Source organism: Bubalus bubalis, chromosome 3 (genome assembly GCF_019923935.1).
Source record: "Bubalus bubalis isolate 160015118507 breed Murrah chromosome 3, NDDB_SH_1, whole genome shotgun sequence".
Lineage (NCBI taxonomy): Eukaryota > Metazoa > Chordata > Mammalia > Artiodactyla > Bovidae > Bubalus > Bubalus bubalis.
Window position 1 is genome coordinate 17,871,739 of NC_059159.1, and position 25,721 is coordinate 17,897,459.

General features: G+C 38.9%; 1 protein-coding gene across 2 annotated transcripts in view; it reads left to right on the forward strand.

Annotated features, from left to right (window-relative positions):
* The window catches only part of LOC102416251 (leucine-rich repeat-containing protein 37A3), a 53,089-nt gene that overhangs the window by 19,425 nt on the left and 7,943 nt on the right, over window positions 1-25,721 (forward strand). The window contains exons 4-8 of one of the 2 annotated variants that reach the window (XM_025279921.2): window positions 3,587-3,658; window positions 4,263-4,343; window positions 13,458-13,529; window positions 16,256-16,330; window positions 23,020-23,138. In XM_025279921.2, coding sequence (XP_025135706.2) covers window positions 3,587-3,658; window positions 4,263-4,343; window positions 13,458-13,529; window positions 16,256-16,330; window positions 23,020-23,138 — 419 coding nt within the window. The remainder of the gene's footprint in view (window positions 1-3,586; window positions 3,659-4,262; window positions 4,344-13,457; window positions 13,530-16,255; window positions 16,331-23,019; window positions 23,139-25,721) is intronic. The other variant, XM_025279922.2, reaches the window with a different exon arrangement.

The following is a 25,721-nucleotide window of genomic DNA, read 5'->3' on the forward strand; positions in this document are numbered from 1 at the left end:
GCTTTTTAGTTCCTCTTCACTTTGTGCCATAAAGGTGGTGTCATCTGCATATCTGAGGTCATTGATATTTCTCCCGGAAATCTTGATTCCAGCTTGTGCTTCTTCCAGCCCAGCGTTCCTCATGATGTACTCTGCATATAAGTTAAATAAGCAGGGTGACAATATACAGCCTTGACGTACTCCTTTTCCTATTTGGAACCAGTCTGTTGTTCCATGTCCAGTTCTAACTGTTGCTTCCTGACCTGCATATAGGTTTCTCAAGAGGCAGGTCAGGTGGTCTGGTATGCCCATCTCTTTCAGAATTTTCCACAGTTTATTGTGATCCACACAGTCAAAGGCTTTGGCATAGTCAATAAAGCAGAAATAGATGTTTTTCTGGAATTCTCTTGCTTTTTCCATGATCCAGCGGATGTTGGCAATTTGATCTCTGGTTCCTTTGCTTTTTCTAAAACCAGCTTGAACATCTGGAAGTCCATGGTTCACGTATTCCTGAAGCCTGGCTTGGAGAATTTTGAGCATTACTTTACTAGCATGTGAGATGAGTGCAATTGTGTGGTAGTTTGAGCATTCTTGGCATTGCCTTTCTTTGGGATTGGAGTGAAAACTGACCTTTTCCAGTCCTGTGGCCACTGCTGAGTTTTCCAAATTTGCTGGCATATTGAGTGCAGCACTTTCACAGCATCATCTTTCAGGATTTGAAATAGCTTAACTGGAATTCCGTCCCCTCCACTAGCTTTGTTTGTAGTGATGCTTTCTAAGGCCCACTTGACTTCACATTCCAGGATGTCTGGCTCTAGGTCAGTGATCACACCATCGTGATTATTTGGGTCGTGAAGATCTTTTTTGTACAGTTCTTCTGTGTATTCTTGCCATTTCTTCTTAATATCTTCTGCTTCTGTTAGGTCCATACCATTTCTGTCCTTTATTGAGCCCATCTTTGCCTGAAATGTTCCCTTGGTATCTCTAATTTTCTTGAAGAGATCTCTAGCCTTTCTCATTCTGTTGTTTTCCTCTGTTTCTTTGCACTGATTGCTGAGGAAGGCTTTCTTATCTCTCCTTGCTATTCTTTGGAACTCTGCATTCAGATGCTTATATCTTTCCTTTTCTCCTTTGCTTTTCGCTTCTCTTCATTTCACAGCTATTTGTAAGGCCTCCCCAGACAGCCATTTTGCTTTTTTGCATTTCTTTTCCATGGGGATGGTCTTGATCCCTGTCTCCTGTACAATGTCACGAACTTCCATCCATAGTTTATCAGATGCTATTGAAGCAATGCTATTCAAATAGAACCTTGGGAAAAACTCAGTGAATTAGGCCCTTCATTACTTCTATGAAATACTTTATAAGCTGATTATTTTATGTTAGCATCCATATGCTCATTCTTTTTTAAAAATGCCAATCAATAAAAAAGCTAAAAAGCAATATGCTAAGATTGGGGGCAAGAGGAGAAGGGGACGACAGAGGATGAGATGACTGGATGGCATCACTGACTCGATGGACGTGAGTCTGAGTGAACTCCGGGAGTTGGTGATGGACAGGGAGGCCTGGCATGCTGCGATTCATGGGGTCACAAAGAGTCGGACATGACTGAGTGACTGATCTGATCTGACCTGATCTAAAGCCTAGTGTTGGAAACACAAAGGTGGTTAAGCTAGGATTCCTTCTAGCAATTCATGATCTCACAGAGAAAATAAACATAGAAACTCAAACCATGACAAAGTGCAGTAGAGGCGCAGAAGAGGGAACCATGAAGGAATAAAGGTACATTTCTTTTAAAACAGTCATTTTCTTCTTATTCACTCCCTACTTGTTGATTTTATAAATATTTGAGTTTGCTTTATGTCCATGCGTTGGCTGCAAACATGATAGACAATGTGCATAAACAGGATCTAACCCATACAGTCAAGGAGTTTTATGCTGCGAGAAAATGGGATGCAAAAATAGCTTTCTTTTTTTAAAAAAAGAAATGAATAAGGGTAATGAGAGCTGTAAGTTGGTGTTGGAGCATAGAAGAGGGAAAAAAGACTTCTAACTGGCTCAGGGAAGATGTTGCTAAAGCAGTGCTGTTCAAACGGAACCTTGAAGGGCCATTGGTATCATCATCAGATAGACATCTTGGGAAGAATAAGCTTGCAAAAGAAAATTGGGAGAAAGATAAAACACAGGAAAAACACTTTGAGTACCCATAGAGTTCCAGTGGGGAGAGTAGGAGATGAGAGCCAGGTTATCAAGGGCACTGGGGGCCAAGCCCAGAATATCATGCCAAGCGACCGCGTTACCACAGCAGTGCTCTAGGACAGACTTGAGCCTGCAGCAGAATTAGTCACTTGGAGGGCTTGTTGAAACACAAGCTCCACCTCTGTAGTTGATGATTCAATCAGTCCAGAATAGGGCTGAGTATTTGTAGCTTAGTAAGTTCACAAATGGTGCTGGTATTTAAGGACTGCTTCTGGAAATTGGCTCAGATGGTAAAGAATCTGCCTGCAATGCGGGAGACCTTGGTTCAGTCTCTGGGTTGGGAAGAGCCCCTGGAGAATGGAACAGCTACCCACTCTAGTATTCTGGCCTAGAGAATGCCATGGCCCAAGGAGCCTGACAGGCTACAGTCCATGGGTTCGAAAAGAGTCGGACACAACTGAGCGACTTTCACTTTCTAAAGAGTTAAACTAATGATCATGTAGAGGCTGGCTTAGGAATGGAGAGAGCAGAGATAGAAACACCAGTCAGAAGACAGTTATACCCATCCAGGTGAAATGAGACACAAGCTGATATCAATGGAAACAGGATAGTCAGCTATAGTCAAGAGTGGGTATTTTCAAATAAAAATCAATATGATAGAAAGTGTAATACTGAATTAGGTAAAGTTACATATCAATGAGGGGAGTAACTTCCTTTCAGGTTGTATGAAAATATATCTTTTATTTCTGCTAGTACTGAATTGGCCTAGAAAAACAGAACTAAATTGGGAGGTGTGTAAATATAAGAAAATTCCTTTTAATGTTAGAAACTGTAATTGGAGAATAAAAGCTTTGAGCTCACAATCTAGAATTTGAAGAGACTACAAAAGGTGAGAATCTAATCAATTCTGCTGTCGGGAAAGATTACCTCCAAAATCTATCAAGATCTATAGTTGTAGCTCAAAGGGTAGAGATTCTGCCTGCAAGGCAGGAGACCAAGGTTCGATCGCTGGGTTCGGAAGTTCCTCTGGAGAAGAGAATGGCAATCCACTCCAGTATTCTTGCCTGGAGAATTCCATGGACAGAGAGGCCTGGCAGGCTACAGTCCATGGGGTCGCAAAGAGTTGGACATGACTGAGCAACTAACAGTCCATAGTGATACCTGCCTTCCACGTGATTATGATATAAACTTTTAAAAAGTTCTATAGTTATATATTTTATTTATAGAGATTTCTTGAGAGAGGTGAAGGCAGGGTTAGGGACTCTGGAAGGTTCAAATGACAATTCCTAAGGTTTGGAGTTTAGACCAAAGCTATGTATTTGTTATTATCATTCTAACCTCTACTAGTTATTCCTATTAAATAGATATCTAATAGCTAATTGAGGCAATATTTTCCTTTTACTTTTCCTAGAGATTTATCCTGCAATAAAATACAGTCTATTGAAAGACGTTCATTTGAACCACTTCCTTTTTTGCAGTTTATGTAAGTTGCAAATATAACTTCATTATATTTGGAATTTTAGAAAACTTAATTTTTATCAAATTAATTTGTTACTCATTTTGAAATATTATTAAAATTATATAACAAGTATTTTTTGTCTCTGGCAAATATGAGTGTGAGAATTATTACACAGATCAGAGTGTATCGTTATAGAACAGTGGTTCCCAACCAGGGTGATTTTGCATGAAGTGACATTTGGCAGTCTGGAGACTATTTTTGGTTGTTAGAACTGTATGTGCTACTGACATCTAGTGGACAGAGGCCAGAGATGCAGCTAAACACTCAACATGTACAGGAGAGCCCCAGCACAAGATAGAATTATCCAGTCTCAAATGTCAATACTGCTGCTTTTCTAGAGAAATAAAGATCACTCAACACAAGCATTTATTGAGCATTTACTAAATGCACCACATATATAATCATTAAAGTCTAAATCATATTATCTTCCACATTGAGATTTCTTTAGTGTATGGAAGGAGTACTGATGTTATTTTCATCACATATAAATTAGCTTTACTGCAAAAGGATAAGTGTTTTGAAAGAATATATATTTTTCTTCTTCTTTTGCTTGTGTCTTTTTTTGTAGAAATCTTGGTTGCAATTTACTCACAGAACTGAGCTTTGGAACATTTCAGGCCTGGCATGGAATGCAGTTTTTACACAAGTTGTAAGTGAAATAGAAGATGAATACATGTATAAAACTATGTGTAAAAACATCATACAGTTATTGGTTACCTGGGTGCAAGCCTAGTATGAATCCTGAAAAGTATGTCCTGAGATCCTTTTTTTTTTTTTTCCTCTCAAATGAGGAAACTAAGGTACAAAGAGGTCAAGAGACTTGTCTAACTCCTGTGTATGAAACGGTCTGGTTTCCATAGTACCGATCTTTTGCACAGGCAATAAAAGGCACCAAGCAAAAACATTCAAATTAGCACTGTCATGGAATCCCACTGATGCTGCTCCAATATGGGAAGGGTCCATGAAGTTCCATTTTTGAATTTACCTTTGATTCCTGCTCATGTGCAAAGTTCCTAACTGCTTAAAATCTATGCAATGCAAAGCTGCTAAGATCTCAGTTTAGCACACATTTCTTCATGGAACAAAAGGTGTGGATGCTTCCTCAACCATTAGCTTCTTTTAAATGGTAAAGGAAAAGGAATTCCTGAACATCCACCACAGGGCTCTCCCCCATCACCCAGATCCTTGTTTTCCAAAAAGTATGCCTCTGAAGTGAATTATCTGTGGCCAGTAGGAACCTTTCAGTTATGGAAAAAGATGATGTTTTTGTTCAGCTGTAGTGTGAAAAATATAAAGAAAATACATTGCTGTAGCCTAATTCTATAGACTTTTCCTTTCTACTTGTCAATAACAAGTGTGGGTTTTACACTCCTTCTGCTCAAAAATTCTGTGATTTCTCTGTGACACAAGCAAATCATAGTACATTCCAAGGCCAGAAGGGGATTTTCAAGTCAAGGTAAAGAGCTTTGTCTATGCCTCGCTTTGGTAAAGACTCTCTTACTGTCTTGTGGCTCAGAAATCCAGTTTCACACAGTTCCTTTCCAGTTAATGAAGGTATTGACGGTGTGTCCAGAGCTACACATCCCTGTCTTGGGTGGCCACCCCCCCATCCCCGCCCCTCATGAGTTTCCTGATGCCTACTTTGGGGAAAGAGCACCCAGGGTCAGTTTTTCTTTGGCCAGAGAGCCAGAGAGCAGGCTCCTAAGGTCCCTCCACCAGGAAGTTTCAGTAGGGTCAATACACTGTCTTAAACTCACCACCTTTTCTAAACATTTTATAATGCCAAGAGTCCCTAATAAGAATCAGAGTTTCACTGTGGTTATGCAGGCAACAGGAAAATAAATTTTGGAATCACAGTTGACAAAAATTAATGAATTCATTCAAAAACATTCACAGAGTGCCATGCCCACTGTGTGTCAACACTGCTCTAAGTGCTGTGTTGGAGACACAAAGAAGAATAGGACAAGGACTTTGTCCCCAAGAAGCTTTCACACTGGAAAGAGGAAGATGGATGTTGATGGGAAAATATATGAGAGCCATGCTAGCATCTATGCAGCTGGGTAACAAGGTGGGCAGGGGCAACAAAGTAGAAAATGGGTGATGGGTCAGAAAAGATTCTTAAGGGAAGAGACACCAACTTATTCCTTTTGAATTTCTTTGTTTATCATAAATGACAGGAAAAGGTAATGAAAGAATCTGAGCTATCTGGTGTTGGAAATAAATTAATACTATACTCCTAAAACTCATTCAAAGTTTTACCATCGAAAGATTGTCACAATATAGTAAATGTGTGTTGTGGGTAGGGCTCTTTGTTTTAGGCCAAGTCTTTCTACTAGACAAAGCTAATTTGGTTCAGGCAACATTTGCCATGGTGAGATATAAACTTTATTGCATCTCTTTCCAAAGGCAAGATGCCAAGAGAAGATGCTACCCCTCGAGTTAAGTCATTTTATTACCTATAATGACTAGGGTGTTTATAAGTTGAAATATTTTCCCTTGCATTAAGTAAGTTTGGTAAAGGGCCCCAGTTGAGGTGGATTTATCATGAATTAAATGAAGCTTAAGCTGCAGGGCTCCTTACTTGCATAAGTCCCTTCCAAAGTCTTGGGAGTGGTCCTAGCAATTTTTGTATTCTTATCTTTTTGTGTTTTTATTAGAATTTCCCAAAGTAGATACGGTTCAGGCCCTACAAAAACTTGATTCTTCACTGGCTTTCAGGTAATTATAACCGTAGGTTTCTTAAATGAAGCCTGTATGCTATTGACAAACACCAGATAACCAGGTTAGCAGTGTGGTAGTCTATTCTGAATCTGAAATTCACCTCAAAGTTGAACCAAGGGCTTTTTAATTAAGTACAACTTTGTGAATGGCAGTAATAATCATATCTCTTTCAGATGAAATCAGGAATGAAATGTATTATGGAAAACCAGCAGTGGTTGATAATCCTAAATGTTAAGTATACTTTTTTTTTTCTGACTTTAAAGTGCTTCTCCTTCATTCACCTACACAGGTCCAGACTGATGGCTTTTTTTTTTTTTTTTTTTTTAATTCTTTTAGTCACTTCATTGTTTTTAACAATACAAGCTCCATGATTTTAGAAACTGAAGGACTGTCCAATGTAGAAAGGCTATCTAATTATCCAGACAGAGCATGTTCACATGCTGGCTTGTCTGTGGTACATCAATATTGTACCAAGAACATAAGCATTATGAGAGAATTAGAGGAAAACCAAAGCCTTATCCCTATTGAATTATTTACCCCACTGTTGAGAATATTGATGAGAGGGATGTGGTCATTCCATGAAGGCAAACTGAGCTGTGGTCACCAAGCCTCCCAGTAGCTGGCCTTGGTTTTCTTTAGATAGCTGTGTACACACAAAAGTTAGCACACTGGAGGGTGTTGTCATCACTTTTTGGTATGTACTGGAATCCTGGCAGCGTCTCAGATTCAGAAAGGCATCAACATTAAAAATGAAAAAGAACTCACTTGGGTCTGTCCTCTGGGATGATTTATGGTGGCTGATTTTTTTTTTTTTTTTGTAATAGTTCAAAAATTTGAGATCGTCACACCTAACAACTACTCTCTTTTTCTTCTCCCAACTGCATCTTATTCTTACCACCTATATTACAACGTTTCTTCTGTCTGTCAAAAGCATTGTAATTCTTCCTCTGCCTTATAACATTTCTTTAATACCTACATCTCTTAGATACTTACTATGTTCCAGGCACTATACTTACTATACAAGTAAGATAGTGTGCCTAAAGCTTTTACCATAGTGCTTGATACATGGTAAATACTAAATACATATTACCTCACACTTTTATTCTCCCAACAACTCTTATTATCCCCATTTTGGGGATGAGGAAATTGAAACTCAGAGACATTGGATAACTTGCCTAGATTCACACTGTTAATAAGAGGCAAAACCGCTCATGAGCTTTGCAAGTAATTTTCTACGCAGCTCTTCATTTCCTTGTAGTAAAAACTAAATGATGACAATTTGGCTCTTTGTACCTTGCATCTTGAAGTTGGCTTCTAACTTGAATAGCGCCTTTAGAGCAGAGAGCTCTGTTTCCCTGTGATAATTCCACACTTCTGGAGCTCTTGGCAAGGCCACCTCTGGGCATCCCCAGGGTTTCTGGCCAGTGCAAATATGACATCATCACTTCTGAGCACCTACTCTGTGCCCAGTCTATGCTGGGTGCTTTGCATATGCTCTTTCACTTAATCCTCAAGCTGCCTTACGAGGCAAATGGTACTAAGACAGAGATGTTCATTATTCAAGTCACTGTACCAGAAAGTGACAATCAGAATTCAAACTCAGGTCTGCCCGATTCCCTTGTTTCTTTCTCTGTTCCTCACTGCCAGGGACTTTTCTTCAAGGCTATTCTCAGAACTTGGATGGAAAGACAGATTCACCACTTCAAATTCTTTAGGCTGCCCCCAGCTCACCCGAAGAAAGGGTTTACATGGTGCAGCTGGAGGTCTTGTATTGAGGAGGTTCACGTGGGGTGTCATGTTCTCATGGCTCATGGACCTATGTAGATGAATAAGGGAAAGGGGGTCAGCTCATCCCCAAGTACTTCAAATATATTGGAACAGGGTCCAAGTCACTCTGCTCATTTCTTTGACTGCCTTCCTGCAAGGAACCAGTTTGCCCTGCCTGCCTTGGGATTCTAGCATAGATAGTTGTGGAGTTTGTCCTATTTGAAATCTGTTTTCACTGCCTGCTTTGGACATTTTTTCAGCTAAAGCTGTTAGGATTTCAGTACACTCAGGACAGTGATGACAAGCTTCAGTCCTCAATTCTTTTGTCTCCTCAGTTAATAGAAAGGAAACGTAGCCCATCTGTCTGGACCTGTATAGAAGAATTTGGAGAAAAAAATAATAGGTAGGAAATGTTCCCTATTTTGTGTTCTGCAGCAGAAGGCTGATGTGAAAACATTTGAACTTTATTCTTCAAGTAAGATATATTTTTCAAAACCATTTAGGACAGCATTCCTTAAACTTTGACTCTGAGATGGTCTTTGAAGCTAATAAAAACTGTTGCCTAGGGGAATCTGGGTAAAAATATACACATATTCCTTGATCTGTTTGTTTTGATAACATTTTATAAGTTTGAAATTATTCAAATAAAACTTTTTAAAAAGTTGCCCCCAAAAAAACTGTTCCCATGTTTTGTTCCATAAAGATAAGCGCATGAATCAAAAAGGTAATGGACTAGAAGTTGGCATACCTTTTATGTGTAAAATGAGAGAATCAGGCCAAAATGGAAATGATCTGTAGTACAGTGTCCACTGTGAATCTAAAATCATTTGTCCTTTGGTTTGTGGGAACGCAGGTGCTGTAGGAGCCCCCACATTGAGTTGTTGACTCATTCTCACTCATTCTCCCCTTTGCCCAGACACAAGCTTAGTGAATAAAAGGCTGCATTAAAGGCAGGAGAAAAAAACAGGGTAACTTAGAGTGGCCGCACACTTTTATTTCACTAGGGATGAACACAAGGATGTTAATCTCAGAGAAGGGCTGCTTGGTTAAGAAAAAACAGTGAGCTCATGGAACCAAGACCATGGACAAGCTATTAAGAAAAAGTGAAGGGTTGGAGAATTGAGAGAATTCTGGAGAAGGATAACAAACTTTGCCAAACTGTTTTCTCTACCTATTGCTTTATAACATTCTATTTTTATATATAGGCATTCGTGATGACTAGGGAAAAGTGGACAGGAGAAGATGCAAAAGGAAAGGAATTCACTGTCACAGGATCTCACCAGTGATCTGATAGGTTTTAATGCCAACAATTTGTTTTTCAGCTCCTCAAAAGCTTGAGAAACTGTGCTTAACCAAACATATGACACTCACATTTTTTCTTTTTCTGACGTGTACACGCTGCTCTATTTGTTTCTTATTTATTTATTTTTGGCTACGCTGGGTCTTCGTTGCTGCACACAGACTGTCTCTAGTCGCAGTGCACAGGCTTCTCATTGCAGAGGCTTCTCTCGTGGAGCATAAGCTCCAGGGCGCGAAGGCTTCGTAGTTGTGGAACAGGGGCTCATTAGTTGTGGCTCGAGGGCCCTAGAGCATGCAGGCTTCAGCAGTCGTGGCTCTAGAGCGTGGGCTCAGTAGTTGTGGCACAGGGGCTTAGTTGCCCACAGGGGCATGTGGAAGCTTCCTGGACCAGGGATTGAACCTGTGTCTCCTGCATTGGAAGTGTGGAGTTTTAACCATTGAACCTCCAGGGAAGTCCTATCTTTTTTCACTTTCTTGATAGTGTCTTCTGAAGCACAAACATTTTTAATTTTTATAAAGTCCAGTTCATCTATTTTTCCTCTGATTGTTTATGCTTTGGGTATCAGGTAGCTTAGCGGTAAAGAATCTGCCTACCAATGCAGGAGATGCAAGACATGTGGGTTTGATCCCTGGATCAGGAAGATCCCCTGGAGTAGGAAGTGGCAACCCACTCTATTATTCTTGCCTGGAAAATTCCATGGACAGAGGAGCCTGGTGGGCTACAGTCCATGGGGTCAAAAAAGAGTCAGACCTGACTGAGTAACTGAACACAGCACACACACAATGCAAGGTCATAAAAACTCACTCCTTTGTTCTCTTCCAAGAGTTTTATAGCTTTAGCTCTTACTTTTGGATGTTTGATCCATTTGGAGTTAATTTTCTTATATGGTGTGACATAGAGTCCAGCTTCATTATTTTGTGCGTGGAGGTACAGTTGTCCCAGCACCATTTGAAAAGACTACTCTTTCCACATTGAGTTGCTTTGGCACCCTTGTTGAAAATCAATAGACCATAAATATAAGGCTTTATTTCTGTACTGTCAATTCTGTTCCATTGATTTAACATGTCTATTCTTATGCCAGCCCCACACTGTGATTGCTGTAGCCTTAAGCTGGGTTTTGATACCACCAACATTGTTTCAGTTTTTCTTTTTCCTTGAATTGCCATGTGAATTTTAGAATTAGGTTGGCAATTTCTGGAAAGAAGTCAACTGGGATTTTGACAGACATTGCCCTGAAACATGAGGTCAATTTGCGAAGTGGTGAAATTTTAATCATGTTTCTTTCCTATCCATTTTACTTAGACCTTCTTTAATTTCTTTCAACGATGTTTCGTACTTTGCAGTGTGAATCTGGCACTTATTTGGTTAAAATTTTTCCCAAGTATTTTATTTGATGCTGTTATTCATGGAATTGTTTTCTTAATTTCATGTTTGTAGTATTCATTGCTGCTTTCACTTTTCACTTTCATGCATTGGAGAGGAAATGGCAACCCACTCCAGTGTTCTTGCCTGGAGAATCCCAGGGACGGGGTAGCCCAGTGGGCTTCCGTCTATAGGGTCGCATAGAGTCGGACACGACTGAAGCGACTTAGCAGCAGCAGCAGCAGCAGAAATATAACTAATTTTTGTATATTTATCTTACATTCTGTAACTTTGCTGAACTCTTTATTTAAGGCTAATAGTTATTTTTAGATTCCCAAGAATATGTCTTGTGGTCTTCTAGTTTCCCAGGAATGTGTTGGAACATTTCAAAGTCTCTGTGGGCATCTCATTCCTCAGCTTTTCTTTCTCTCTTCATTTCTGGCCGTGGGTCTTCTTTGCTGTGAAGGCTTTTCTCTAGTTGCAGTAAGAAGCTACTCTCTTGTGGGGCACAGGTTTCTCATTGCAGTGGGTTCTCTTGCTGCAGAGCACTTGCTCTAGGGTGCATGGGCTCAGGAGTTGCAGCTCCCAGGTTCTAGAGCACAGGCTAAAGAGTTGTGGCACAGGGGCTTAGTTGCCACGTGGCATGTGGGATCTTCCTGGACCAGGGATCGAACCCGTGTCTCCTGTTTTGGTAGGTGGATTCTTTACCAGTGAGCCACCAGTGAAGTCCCTCAGCTTTTCTTTTTAAGCTTTTTGGTTAGGCTGTTTTTTGCCTCAAACTGTTATCCACGGCCTCATACAACTGTCTTGTTAAAATATTTACCTGAAAATATTTTCCAAAAATACCACCTGAGAAGAGGCCTTTTACATTAGGTAGCTTCCAGTCAGGTCAAAGGCAAACCTTTCAAGTAAGGTCTTCCAGGGAACCACCAAATGTGTAAAATAATGATAGTGCTTTGAAAGTGAGGCTTTGAAGGCACTCCCAGTCCGTTCTGCTTCCTCTGGTACCAGAAATGTGGGCTATTTTTCAAGGCATGGAGAGCAAAGGTCTGGAACAAGTGAACAGTCTCCTCATTTGTAAAGTGGGGCAACACAGATCTCATTGTTCTTACAGAAATTAATTTATTTTCCTTGAATAAATGGTTCCCTGGTTTGCTGAAAGCCTGTTGGTTAAATTTCCAGAGTTCAGTTGATTCTGACCATTTTTTGGTCAGTTTTGTTGTCGTCACTTTTATGGGGGGATGAATTTTCAGATGTCCTTACTCCATCAGTTCTACTGATTTGCCTGCAACATTGTTTAAAGTCTCAGTGACCATAGGCTAATTAAATATTTGATCATGGGAGATGATTAGGGAAAAGAAAGAAAAAGAAAAAGTACAATTCTCATAGAGGCTTTCCCAGATGGATAGATGAAGTTTGGAAAGGTATTTCTATATTTAGTGCTCTCACAATTAAGGTTAACATAACAGATATTTTTAATCCCTCATTTTTTTTTTCCCACACAGGTTAAACACAGGCTTTAGAGTCAGAACTGAGTACAAATTCCAGTTCTGCTTACTAGTTTGATGACTTAGAACAAGTTATATAACTTCTCTGTGCCTCAGTTTCCTCATTTGTAAAATGGGGTAATAAGTTGATCATGTAAGATTACTATGAGGATTAAATGTTAAATGCCAATCACAGATGCCTAGCAACCCAACAGATGTTAGTTGTGATAATTAGCTTTATAATATTCTGCAAAAATATGTTAGTGATTCTTGGGTGAAGTTACCCTAAAGACAGATTTTCTTTCCTTTCTTCCTGTTTCTTCTTGGTTTTCCTTTTCCTTATTTGTTTTAAAGAACTAAGAGGAAAATCTATTCTAGTATTTTGGAATAAAACTTTGTTCCAAAAAAATTAATTTTTTCATTTTTTGATATATACACAAAATGTTATTTATTTATTCAACAAACATTTATTAACTACCTAGTAAATATTAGGCACTCTGTCAGGCACAGGGATAACAATGACAATATAGTGTGGTCACTGCTTTCAAATTGTTGAAAACCTATGAGACTGACAAACAGGTGATTACATGCATTGTAGCAAACGCTGTGATCCTAGGATACACATGGGACCACGTGATGGGAATGTGACTTTCACCAGTTCCTCTGGTATTTATCTCTTCTTCTTTGGCTCCAAAATCAAGGAACTGTCCTATTTCTGTCTTTAATTGGGTAGTTTAAACTATGAAATATAAAAAATTTTCTAGAAATGAAAAACACCTTGAATTATGGAGGACCCTAGAAATAGTATTTCTTATGGAGCAAGGCCTTCCTACCAGCATAGTCACTTCTAGGGTTTTTGACTTGAAAGGTTCTTTGGTGTATTTTTTTCTTTGCTATCCACTATTTTTCTATTTTTTCCCTCTTTTTCTCTTCTCCTTCTTATCATCTAGAGATTTGGGTAATTCCCAAAGGAATAGTGCTTTACAGATTCTAAGGGTGATTTATAGGTAAAGACAGAAAAAGATTATTTTTTTTTTACTAAGTTCCATATGCCCTAAAAATGAATGTAAACTTTCTTGGATGTCATTGAAAATGTGGACAATTTTAATTCCATCCCATTTTTCAGAATTCTCAATCGTAATCCTTTGACAGCAGTGGAAGATTCGTATCTTTTTAAATTGCCAGCATTAAAATATTTGTGAGTATTGCAGCATTTTAATGGCCCTTGAGATGATTTCTGCTCTTTCTTACTTTTGTTACAGGCTGAGTATTTTGGCTAAAAAGTCATAATTTAAATTTTAACTAGGTTATTGATACAAGAGTTATTGCCAAAGAAAAAAGTTAAAGAATGTATATGAGTAAGACAGCCAGCAGAGGAAGAGAGCAGTGTTGAAGAACACACATAGATATGGAACATGGAGATGCATGTAGGAATATTATTTATCCCAGAAAGCAAAAAGGAATAAGGGGTACATTATTTAAAAAAAAAAGTTATTAAGAGAGGTAGATGCAATTGAAAATGAGAAGTCAGGGTAATAAAGATTTTACTATTCAGCACCAGGGTCATTAATTTGATGATGCAAATTTAAATTTCTCCAATAAGAGTTCTGTGGAATTATCTAGGACATATCAATCAGTTCAGTTCAGTTCAGTCACTCAGTAATGTCCGACTCTTTGCGACCCCATGAATCGCAGCACACCAGGCCTCCCTGTCCATCACCAACTCCCAGAGTTCACTCAGACTCACGTCCATCGAGTCATGATGCCATCCAGCCATCTCATCCTCTGGCGTCCCCTTCTCCTCCTGCCCCCAATCTCTCCCAGCATCAGAGTCTTTTCCAATGAGTCAACTCTTCACGTCAGGTGGCCAAAGTACTGGAGTTTCAGCTTTAGCATCATTCCTTCCAAAGAAATCCTAGGGCTGATCTCCTTCAGAATGGACTGGTTGGATCTCCTTGCAGTCCAAGGGACTCTCAAGAGTCTTCTCCAACACCACAGTTCAAAAGCATCAATTCTTTGGCGCTCAGCCTTCTTCACAGTCCAACTCTCACATCCATACATGACCACTGGAAAAGCCATAGCCTTGACTAGCAGGACCTTTGTTGGCAAAGTAATGTCTCTGCTTTTGAATATGCTATCTAGGTTGCTCATGACTTTCCTTCCAAGGAGTAAGCATCTTTTAATTTCATGGCTGCAGTCACCATCTGCAGTGATTTTGGAGCCCCCCAAAATAAAGTCTGACACTGTTTCCACTGTTTCCCCATCTATTTCCCATGAAGTGATGGGACCAGATGCCATGTTGAGCTTTAAGCCAACTTTTTCACTCTCCTCTTTCACTTTCATCAAGAGGCTTTTTAGTTCCTCTTCACTTTCTGCCATAAGGGTGGTGTCATCTGCATATCTGAGATTATTGATATTTCTCCCGGCAATCTTGATTCCAGCTTGTGCTTCTTCCAGCCCAGCGTTCCTCATGATGTACTCTGCATATAAGTTAAATAAGCAGGGTGACAATATACAGCCTTGATGTACTCCTTTTCCTATTTGGAACCAGTCTGTTGTTCCATGTCCAGTTCTAACTGGTGCTTCCTGACCTACATATAGGTTTCTCAAGAGGCAGGTCAGGTGCTCTGGTATGCCCATCTCTTTCAGAATTTTCCACAGTTTATTGTGATCCACACAGTCAAAGGCTTTGGCATAGTCAATAAAGCAGAAATAGATGTTTTTCTGGAACTCTCTTGCTTTTTCCATGATCCAACGGATGTTGGCAATTTGACCTCTGGTTCCTTTGCCTTTTCTAAAACCAGCTTGAACATCTGGAAGTTCACGGTTCACATATTGCTGAAGCCTGGCTTGGAGAATTTTGAGCATTACTTTACTAGCATGTGAGATGAGTACAATTGTGTAGTAGTTTGAGCACTCTTTGGCATTGCCTTTCTTTGGGATTGGAATGAAAACTGACCTTTTCCAGTCCTGTGGCCACTGCTGAGTTTTCCAAATTTGCTGGCATATTGAGTGCAGCACTTTCACAGCATCATCTTTCAGGATTTGAAATAGCTCAACTGGAATTCCATCCCCTCCACTAGCTTTGTTTGTAGTGATGCTTTCTAAGGCCCACTTGATTCCATTCACATTCCAGGATGCCTGGCTCTAGGTCAGTGATCACACCATCGTGATTATCTGGGTCGTGAAGATCTTTTTTGTACAGTTCTTCTGTGTATTCTTGCCACCTCTTCTTAATATCTTCTTCTTCTGTTAGGTCCAAACCATTTCTGTCCTTTATCGAGCCTGTCTTTGCATGAAATGTTCCCTTGGTATCTCTAATTTTATTGAAGAGATCTCTAGTCTTTCCCATTCTGTTGTTTTCCTCTATTTCTTTACATTGATTGCTGAGGAAGGCTTTCTTATCTCACCTTGCTATTCTTTGGAACTGTGCATTCAGATGCTTATATCTTTCCTTTTCTCCTTTGCTTTTTGCTTCTCTTCTTTTCACAGCTATTTGTAAGGCCTCCCCAGACAGCCATTTTGCTTTTTTGCATTTCTTTTCCATGGGGATGGTCTTGATCCTTGTCTCCTGTACAGCGTCACGAACCTCATTCCATAGTTCATCAGGCACTCTATCAGATCTAGTCCCTTAAATCTATTTCTCACTTCCACTGTATAATCATAAGGGATTTGATTTAGGTCATACCTGAATGATCTAGTGGTTTTCCCTACTTTCTTCAATTTCAGTCTGAATTTGGCAATAAGGAGTTCATGATCTGAGCCACAGTCAGCTCCTGGTCTTATTTTTGTTGACTGTATAGAGCTTCTCCATCTTTGGGCATATAAGAAGTCAGAATTGAAGTAGTCACATGTTAAAAATTTTAAGTTTAGAATTTGTGTTTATATTATATGTTTATATCTTACATGTTTGGGCTTCTCCAGAGACATGGGAACAACACAAGTGTCACTTACAACAATTGAAAGCATTCTCATGATGACCCTTGAATTGGAAAAACTGTAAGTTGATTTTTATTATATTTATTTTCACTCTATTGTGTATTTTTAGGTTTATTTTATTATTTTTTAAAGTTTATCGATGTATTGTTTTCATTTAATAAAATTCACGGTTTAAAAATATAGTTTGATGTGTTTTGACAGACTTATAGTTCTGTAGCCAGCATTACATTTAAGATATAGAAAACTTCTGCACCCCCTCAAAGACCCCTCATGTCCCTTTGTAGTCAGTCTCCTCCTCCCACTACCAGCCCCTGGCAACCACCAATCTGATTTTTGTCTTTATAATTTTGCCTTTTCCATAGTATCTTGTACATGAAATCATGTGGTATGTGGCCTTTTTGTTTTTGACTCCTTTCACTTAGCCAGTCTCCTTGGAGATTTATTGATGCAGTTGCACCTATTGGTAGTTCATCCCTCAGCAATAATGCTAAGTGGTATTCTCGTTGTGTGGGTATATAGTTTGTTTATGCATTTTTCAGTTGATGAACATCAGCTGAGTTGTTTCGTTTTTTGGCTATTATGAACAAAACCTCTAAAAATATTCACATGCATGTGTGAGCATATGTTTTGTGCAAATGTATATTTTCATTTCTTTGGGATAAAATACCTAAGGGTGGGATTGCTGCATCATATGTTAAGTGCATATTTAACTTTTTAAGAAACTACTGAACTGTTTTCTAAAGTGGCTGTTCCATTTTGCATTCCCACTGGCAACATCTGAGAGCTGGGATTGCTCCACATCTTCACCTGATCCTTATATTTGTTTTAAAAAATTTCAGCCTTCCTAATAGGTCGGAGAAGGCAATGGCACCCCACTCCAGTACTCTTGCCTGGAAAATCCCATGGATGGAGGAGCCTGGTAGGCTGCAGTCCATGGGATTGCAAAGAGTCGGACATGACTGAGCGACTTGTTTCACTTTTCCCTTTCATGCATTGAAGAAGGAAATGGCAACCCACTCCAGTGTTCTTGTCTGGAGAATCCCAGGGACGGGGGAGCCTGGTGGGCTGCTGTCTATGGGGTCGCACAGAGTCAGACATGACTGAAGTGACTTAGCAGCAGCAGCAGTAGGTGTGTGGTTAAATCTCATTGTGCTTTAATTTGCATTTCTCTAATAGCTGATGCTGTTGAGTGTCTATTCATGTGCAGATATCTCTTAAAATGAAGTGTCTGTTCAAATCCATTTTAATTGGATATTTATATTGAGTTTTAAGAATACTTTATAGAGCACTGAAAAATAAGTCCTTTCTCTTAGATATGTGTTTAGTAAATATCTTCTCTCAGATTGTGATTTACCCTTATTCTATTAAAGTGTCTCTGAAGACCAGAAGTTTAAAAATTTTGAAGAACTCTAGCAATTTTTCTTGTACAGTTTGTGCTTTTTTGTGTCTTACCTAAGAAATCTTCTTCTGAGATCCCATTGCCTAATCCAAAAATCACAAAGATTTTCTCCTGTGTTTTCTTCCAGAAGTTGTATAGTTACATTTAGGTCTATGATCCATTTAATTTTCATGTATGGTGTGAGGGAAGGGGTCAGGTTTTAATTTTTTACAGTTTAAAAAAACTATTTCTGTAGGTCTTTATTGTGACAGTTTATTACACACCTTCAGCTCAGTTCAGTCGCTCAGTCATGTCCGACTCTTTGCAACCCCATGGACTGCAGCACGCCAGGCTTCCCTGTCCATCACCAACTCCCAGAGCTTACTCAAACTCATGTCCATAAGAGTCAGTGATGCCATCCAATCATCTCATCCTCTGTGGTCCCCTTCTCCTCCTGCCTTCAATCTTCCTCAGCATCAGGGTCTTTCCCAATAGGTCAGTTCTTCGCATCAGGTGGCCAAAGTACTGGAGTTTCAGCTTCAGCATCAGTCCTTCTAATGAATATTCAGGACTGATTTCCTTTATTTGGATGGTGTGTTCTATAAATGTCAATTAGGTCAAGTAGGTTGATAGTGTTGTTCACGTCTTCTAGTCCTTTCTGATTTTTTATCTACTTGTTCTGTTAATTATTGAGAGAGGAATGTTGAAATCCCTAACTATAATTGCAGATTTTTTATTTGTTTCTCCTTGCCACTCTCATTTTTCATTCATATATTTTGAAGCTGTTACCAAATGGATAACTTTTTAGGTAATGTCTTCTTCATCAATTGACCTTTCTATCATGGTGAAGTAACATTCTCTATCCCTGATAATAATCTCTGCTTTGACACTGACTTTGTCTTAAAATGATACATCCACTCCAGTTTTCTTTTCATTAGTGTTAGCATAGGATAATTTTTTCTATTCTTTTAACCTTTTATTTTCTATTGAAGATGGTTCTTGTATATAGTTGGCTTTTGCTTTTTTGTCTAGTGTGATGATTCTTTTAATTGGGGTGATTAGAGCATTTACATTTAATATAATTACATTCAAATCTATTGTCTTGCCATTTGCTTCCTATTTGTCCCATCTGTACTTTCTTTTTCCTTTTTCTTCCTACTTTCAGACTGAGTAGATTTTATTATTTTATTTCCTTTGTTGGCTAATTCATTATAACTCAGGTTTTGTTATTTTAATGATTGCTTTATAGTTTACAGTATGCATCTTTAACTTATCACAGTCTATCTTTGAATGATATTACACAATTTCATTAATACTATAGGAATCTTACAATAGGGCACTTCCATTTCTTCCCTCCTGACCTTTGTGGGATTGTTTCCATATATTTTACTTATGTCATAAACAGCACACTGTATTATTTTTTGGTTAAACAATAGATTATCTTTTAAAGATATTTAAATAATAAAATCTTACATATTTACTTATGTTGTTACCAATTACAGTGTTTTTATTCTTTTGTGTAGATCCATGATTCCATCTGGTATCATTTTCCTTCTGTTTAAAAATACTTTTTAACATTTCTTACAATGAAAATCAACTAGTGATGAATTCTGCAGCTTTTGTATGTCTGAGATAGCCTTTATTTTTGAAAGATCTGGGTATAGAATTCTCGCTTGATAGAATTCAATTCACTCCTTGAATTGTTATTACGTTAATCCACTTAGTATTTGTTTACATTGTTTTCAACAAGAAATCTGCTGTCATTGTTATCTTTGTTCCTCTATATGTAGTGAGTAATATTCCCTGGTGGCTCAGAGGGTAAAGCATCTGCCTGCAATGCAGGAGACCTGGGTTCGATCCCTGGGTCAGGAAGATCCCCTGGAGAAGGAAATGGCAACCCACTCCAGTACTCTTGCCTAGAAAATACCATGGACAGAGAAGCCTGGTAGACTACAGTCCATGGGATCACAAAGAGTCGGACACGACTGAGCGACTTCACTTTCTATATGTAGTGTATAGTTTTTTCTTCTAATGGCTTTAAAATTTTTCTCTTTATTGCTGGTTTTGAGCAATTTGATTATTTGTGCCTTGGTGTAGTTTTGTCCATGTTTCTTATGCTTAAAGTTCACTGATCTCAACTTTGTGGGTTTATAGTGTTTAGCAATGTGGGGAAAATTTGGCTATTATTTCTTCAAATTTTTGTATCTCTCCTCTCCTTCATGGACTCTATGTATACATATATTAGGTCACTTGAAGTTGTTGCACAGTTCATTGATGTGCTCTTCATTTTTGTTGTTTTGTTTTTTTACTCTTTGTGTTTCATTTTGGGTTGTTTCTATTACTATGTCTTAATGTTTTCTGATCCTTTCTTCTGCAGTGTCTAATATGCCATCAACCTTACCCAGTATCTTTTTCATTTCTACATTGTTTTTATAATCTCTAGAAGTTCAATTTGGATCTGTTTTACATCTTCCATGCCTCTACTTAACATTTTCAGTCTTTAGTCTGGGTTTTGTAACAAATGAAATACAGTTGTTATAACTGTTTTCATGTATGTTGTTGTTGTTGTTGTTCAGTCGCTAAGTTGTATCTGACTCTTTGTGACCCCATGGACTGCAGAATACCAGGTTTCCCTGCCCTTCGCTATCTCCCAGAGTTTGCCTAAATTCATGCCCATTGAATCAGTGGTGCAATCTAACCATCTCATCCTCTGTCACCCTCTTCTTTTGCCTTCAATCCTTCTTTGCCAATGAGTTGGCTGTTTACATTAGGTGGTCAAAGGATTAGAGCTTCGACTTCAGCATCAGTCCTTCCAATGAATATTCAGGGTTGATTTCCTTTAGAATTGACTGATTTGATCTCCTTGCTGTCCAAGGGTCTCTCAAGAGTCTTCTCCAGCACCACAATTCAAAAGCATCAATTTTTCAATGCTCAGCCTTCTTTATGGTCCAACTCTCACATCCATACATGACTAATGGAAAAATCATAGCTTTGACTATATAGCCCTTTGTTGGCAAGGTGGTATGTCTGCTTTTTAATATGCTGTCTAGGTTTGTCATAGTTTTTCTTCCAAAAAGCAAGCGTCTTTTAATTTCATGGCTGCAGTCACTGTCTGCAGTGATTTTGGAGCCCAAGAAAAGAACATCTGTCACTGCTACCACTTTTTCCCCTTCTATTTGCCATGAAGTAATGAGACCACAGGCCATGATCTTAGTTTTTTGAATGTTAAGTTTTAAGCCAGCCAGCAGTCAGCCAGTCAGCCAGCTTTTTCATGTTATAATTTTTAAAATGTCCTTTTCTTATGTCTGTATAGATAATGAGTTAGTTTTGATTGATTGCTTTTTTCTCCAATATAGGTCACATTTTCCTGCTTACTTGCATGCCTGGTAATTTTCATATGATTCTAGACATTATGAATTTTTAGCTCATTGTGTGCTATATATTTTTATAAAATGCTTGGGCTTTGTTTTGGGTAAAGTTAAGTTACTCAAAACAATTCTGTTCTTTTAGGTCTAGCTTTTAAGATTCATTAGGTAGCACTTCAAGTAACCTTTAGTCTAGAATTCATTATTTGCAACTACTGAGACAAGTCCTTTCTGTGTTCCATGAGGTTTTCTCTTCTGACTTGTAGGAACACCCAACCCTGTGTGATATCCAGTTAATCTTTTTTTTTACTTTTAAACAAATTTATTCATTTTTTAAAATTTATTTTTTATTGAAGTATAATTGCTTTCCAGAATTTTGCAGTTATTCTTATTATTAATCCTTTCATGTGGTTCTTTTCCTGGCATCAGTTAATTCCTCACACAAATGTTGTGTGACCAGTACTTTGTTGAATACTTAGGAGCTCCCTCTGCATGTCTTCAGAGTTCTTTGTCTGTGTACTTCGTTACCCTCCATTACTCTGCTTTGTGAACTCTCATCACCTTGGTTTTCCCAGATTCTCAGCTCCATTTCTTCATCTGGGGAGTCTACCAGTCTTCCTTACTCAGGGAAGGGTTTCTCTTCCCTGTACCATGACCTAGAAATTCTCTTAAAGAAGTAAGCTATGGCAATCAAAGGGGTCACTTCATTTATCTCCCATCTCTTGGGGATCACTGAATTTGATTGCCTGAGGTCCAGTTTCTTGAAAACTGTTTTTCATATGTTTTGGTTGATTTTTTCATGGTTTCAGGTAAAAGGTTAAATTGGTCCTTGCTACTTCATCTTGACCTGAAGCCAATAATATTCTTTAAGTCTGTTTTATTTTGATATGGAGTCCAATCAAAGACTAGGCATTGCATGTCATGTCTTTGTTCCCCTTAATGTAGAATGTTTCCCTGCTATTTTTTTTTTTTTTGGTCTTTTATGACATTGGCATTTCTAAAGAGTCTAAGCCAATTGTTTTGTAATTTGCCCCACAATCTGGATTTGTCTGTTTCCTCATTAGATTCAAAGTAAACATTTTGGAGAAGAATACTATATAAGTGATGTATCCTTCCTACTTCATCACTTCAAGTGGCCCAATGCTAAGTCTGATCACTTGATTAAGGTGATATCTTACATATGTCTCCATTGTAAAGTTATTTTCCCCCTTGGTAATTGATAAATAATATGTGGGCTGAACTTTGGAATCAGTGAAGATCCTACTTCCAGACAACTCTTTACCCAGCTGTGCATCAATGATAATCCTTGTCTGAATCAACTATTACATTGATAGTTGTAAAATGACACTTTCCTAATTTTATCATTCCTTTCTCATTTATTACCTGTTATTATTCTATATAAAGCAGAGCTCCCTCACTTTTCTTTTTGAATATCATTATAAACTCATGTACTCTAATTATAACTTGTTATAATGATAATGTCATTCTTTTGAATGTTCACATTGTCCAGATTTGGTCAATGAGATCTCTATTATTGTTTAACCACACAGTGTTTTTTTATTCCTAGAGTAATTTCTAATGTATTTATTACTCATAAATAAGAATTGAAAAAGAAACTGAATAAGGGCACTTATTCAGATTCTTCTCAGAAGTCTGCCTACTTCTGTGTACTATCAACCCAAAATGAAGTTTTTGGGTTGGAAGGAGATATTTCTGAATTAAACTACAGATCAATTTCACCCAATTCTAGTCCCTATTCCCTTTTTTCTAGGCATACCATCCCCACTGCCACCCTAATCCTTCTGTTGGGCACCTCTGGCCTCTATATTTATTTTCAACAGTCAAGAGCAGCAACTGGCCAACTGATCTGAATCCAGTTCTCCAGTCCATATGCCCCAAGAACTAACTCCTTTATGCACTGGCCTGTGGTGGCCTTGGCCTGCCTCTTCCGCCTACTCGAGTAATTTCTTTACCACAAATTTGATTCTCTGCATTTCCATTTATAGGGTCTTACCTATCCGTATGGCCTGCTGCCTCTGCCAATTCAAAAATACTATCGAGGTTGTCTGCAAGACAGTCAAATTGCATTGTGACAGTGATTGCCTGACAAACGTCACATTTTGTGGTGAGTCTGAATTTCCTAATGGTAATTTTTAAATTTTCTTCTAATTCTTTAATTTTTATTTTTAACCAGTGATGATAAATTTTAAAATTAATAATGTAATTGCATTATTTTTATTCATTCAGAGTTCCACATCCCTAAATTTCTAAGAACTACTTTTACTAAAAATCAGATTCTTGGTTACATTATTAAGCTAATAATAGCTTAGTTACATTGTTAACTTAATAAGGTAACTGATATACATACATAAAAGAACAAGAAAAAGGAATGAAAGTGGGAAGGGCATTAACACAAATGGCCACATAGTGTATTCTGTGCTGTCTGCAAATGAGAACTTACTCATACAGTGCATCAGTTTGTAAACTGATTCTATATACCTTAGGTCTCAAGTATCCTTTGTCTTATAGGATAGATGTAAACATATTTTTGATGTTTTGTCTATTTTTATAATATTATAAAAGAGTACAAGTGATGCTGTCTTACGGCGGAGCCTGAGAGTTTCTGGTTCCACCACCAGAAGCTGCCAGCTAGCTCTTCTAAAGGGTGGGTGCACTGTGTGTGTGCTAAGTTGCTTCAGTCGTGTCTGACTCTCTAAGATTCTATGGACTGTTGCCCACCAGACTCCTCTGTCCATGAGATTCTCCAGGCAAGAATAGTGAAGTGTGTTACCATACCCTCCTTCAGGGGTTCTTCCCAACCCAGGGATCAAACCTGCATCTCTTACATCTCTTGCATTGGCAAGTAGGTTCTTTACCACTAGCACCACCGGGGAAGAGCAATTTTATTCTTAGACTGTCCAGCTCTGAACTTGTTCTGAATCTCAAACTTTTCTATCCACAAAACACTCAGGTGCTTCTGACTATTTTTCTATATATTAGATTTGTTGGCACTAACTTGATAACCTCCAAAATGTGCTTTGATACCCAGATAGCTTGAATACAGGTGTCTATCAATGGTCTGCTGCTGCTGCTGCTGCTGCTGCTAAGTCACTTCAGTCGGGTCCGACTCTGTGCAGCCTCATAGATGGCAGCCCACCAGGCTCCCCTGTCCCTGGGATTCTCCAGGCATGAACACTGGAGTGGGTTGCCATTTCCTTCTCCAATGCATGAAAGTGAAAAGTGAAAGTGAAGTCACTCAGTCATGTCCTAGAACACATCATAAATAATAACACTTTGTTACTTATAAAGACAATTTTTGATTTTTTTTTTTTAATTTTATTTTGGCCACTCAGTTCCCTGACCAGGGATAGAACCTGAGCCATGGCAGTGAAAATACCGAATCCTAACCATTATACCTGGAGAAGGCAATGGCAACCCACTCCAGTACTCTTGCCTGGAAAATCCCAGGGACGGAGGAACCTGGTAGGCTGCAGTCCATGGGGTTGCGAAGAGCCGGACATGACTGAGCAAATTCACTTTCACTTTCCACTTTCATGCATTGGAGAAGGAAATGGCAACCCACTCCAGTGTTCTTGCCTGGAAAATCCCAGGGACGGGAGCCTGGTGGGCTGCCATCTATGGGGTCACACAGAGTCGGACACGACTGAAGCGACTTAGCAGCAACCATTATACCACCAGGGAACTCCTCAAAACAATTGTTTTTACCAATTATATTACTCCCTTCTCCCCCAGAAGTGGGCCAGAAAAGGCATTTTTAATCTCCTTTTGCAGATGAGGAAAAGCAAGGTCCGAGGTATTCAGTGCAATGGCCTAGTACCCAGATCTCCTGTCTCCGATTTTAGGCTCTCTGCACACCCATGCCCCTCCTCTCTCATGACCCTTACGTCCTCCTTTGACCCTTGCCACAACCACTGAAGTTTTTAATCCTTTTGGAAGAGAAGCCTAGCCACACAACGATACATATACAGTCAGAAGCTTTGGATGGTTTCCCAAAACACTGGAAATATTAGAAGTGAAATGAAATGAAAGCAAAGTAGGCAACTGACGGAAGTTGCTTTTCCCTTCTGCATTATAGTACTTCAAGTATTCTTCTGTTGATCTGTTGAACATTCCACACTGGCATATAGGCTGGCAAATCTGTTAGCTAATGGATCCCTGCCTGAATGTCAGCAAAGAGCCAAGGGGACGTAAGAGTTTTGGACATAGAGCCCTCTCTTCTAGAGGCTGGAATATATGGAGGCAGGGACTGAGCAAAGGACTCAGTGGGTGGGTGGAGGACACGTTCGGACGATGACCTGTCGGCAGCAGTTGTGGTCTCGATCATCTGTGATAGTAGTAAGAACGCAAGTGCGCTGAAGAGGAGGAGGGAGGAGACCTTACGCTCCTCTGCGTCTGAGGCAGGACCGGGTGGGGTATGTGACTGTGAGGAGTCACAGTAGATCTGAGTAGAGGAATCTTTGTCTTCCTGCCAGTCCCTTGGGAGCCAGTCGAGTGATCCTAAATATAATTACTATATTTCATGCCACAGAATCTTCTGAGTAGATGGTCATTTTTTTCAAAAGATATCTTTTTTCACCTTTTATTGTTGTCAATCATTGACTTATGTTTGGGTTTCTTTCTCTCCCTTCCAAGTGGCATTGGTGATGCCGATTTGCTGATGCCTAATTTATTTGTATGGGATACATGA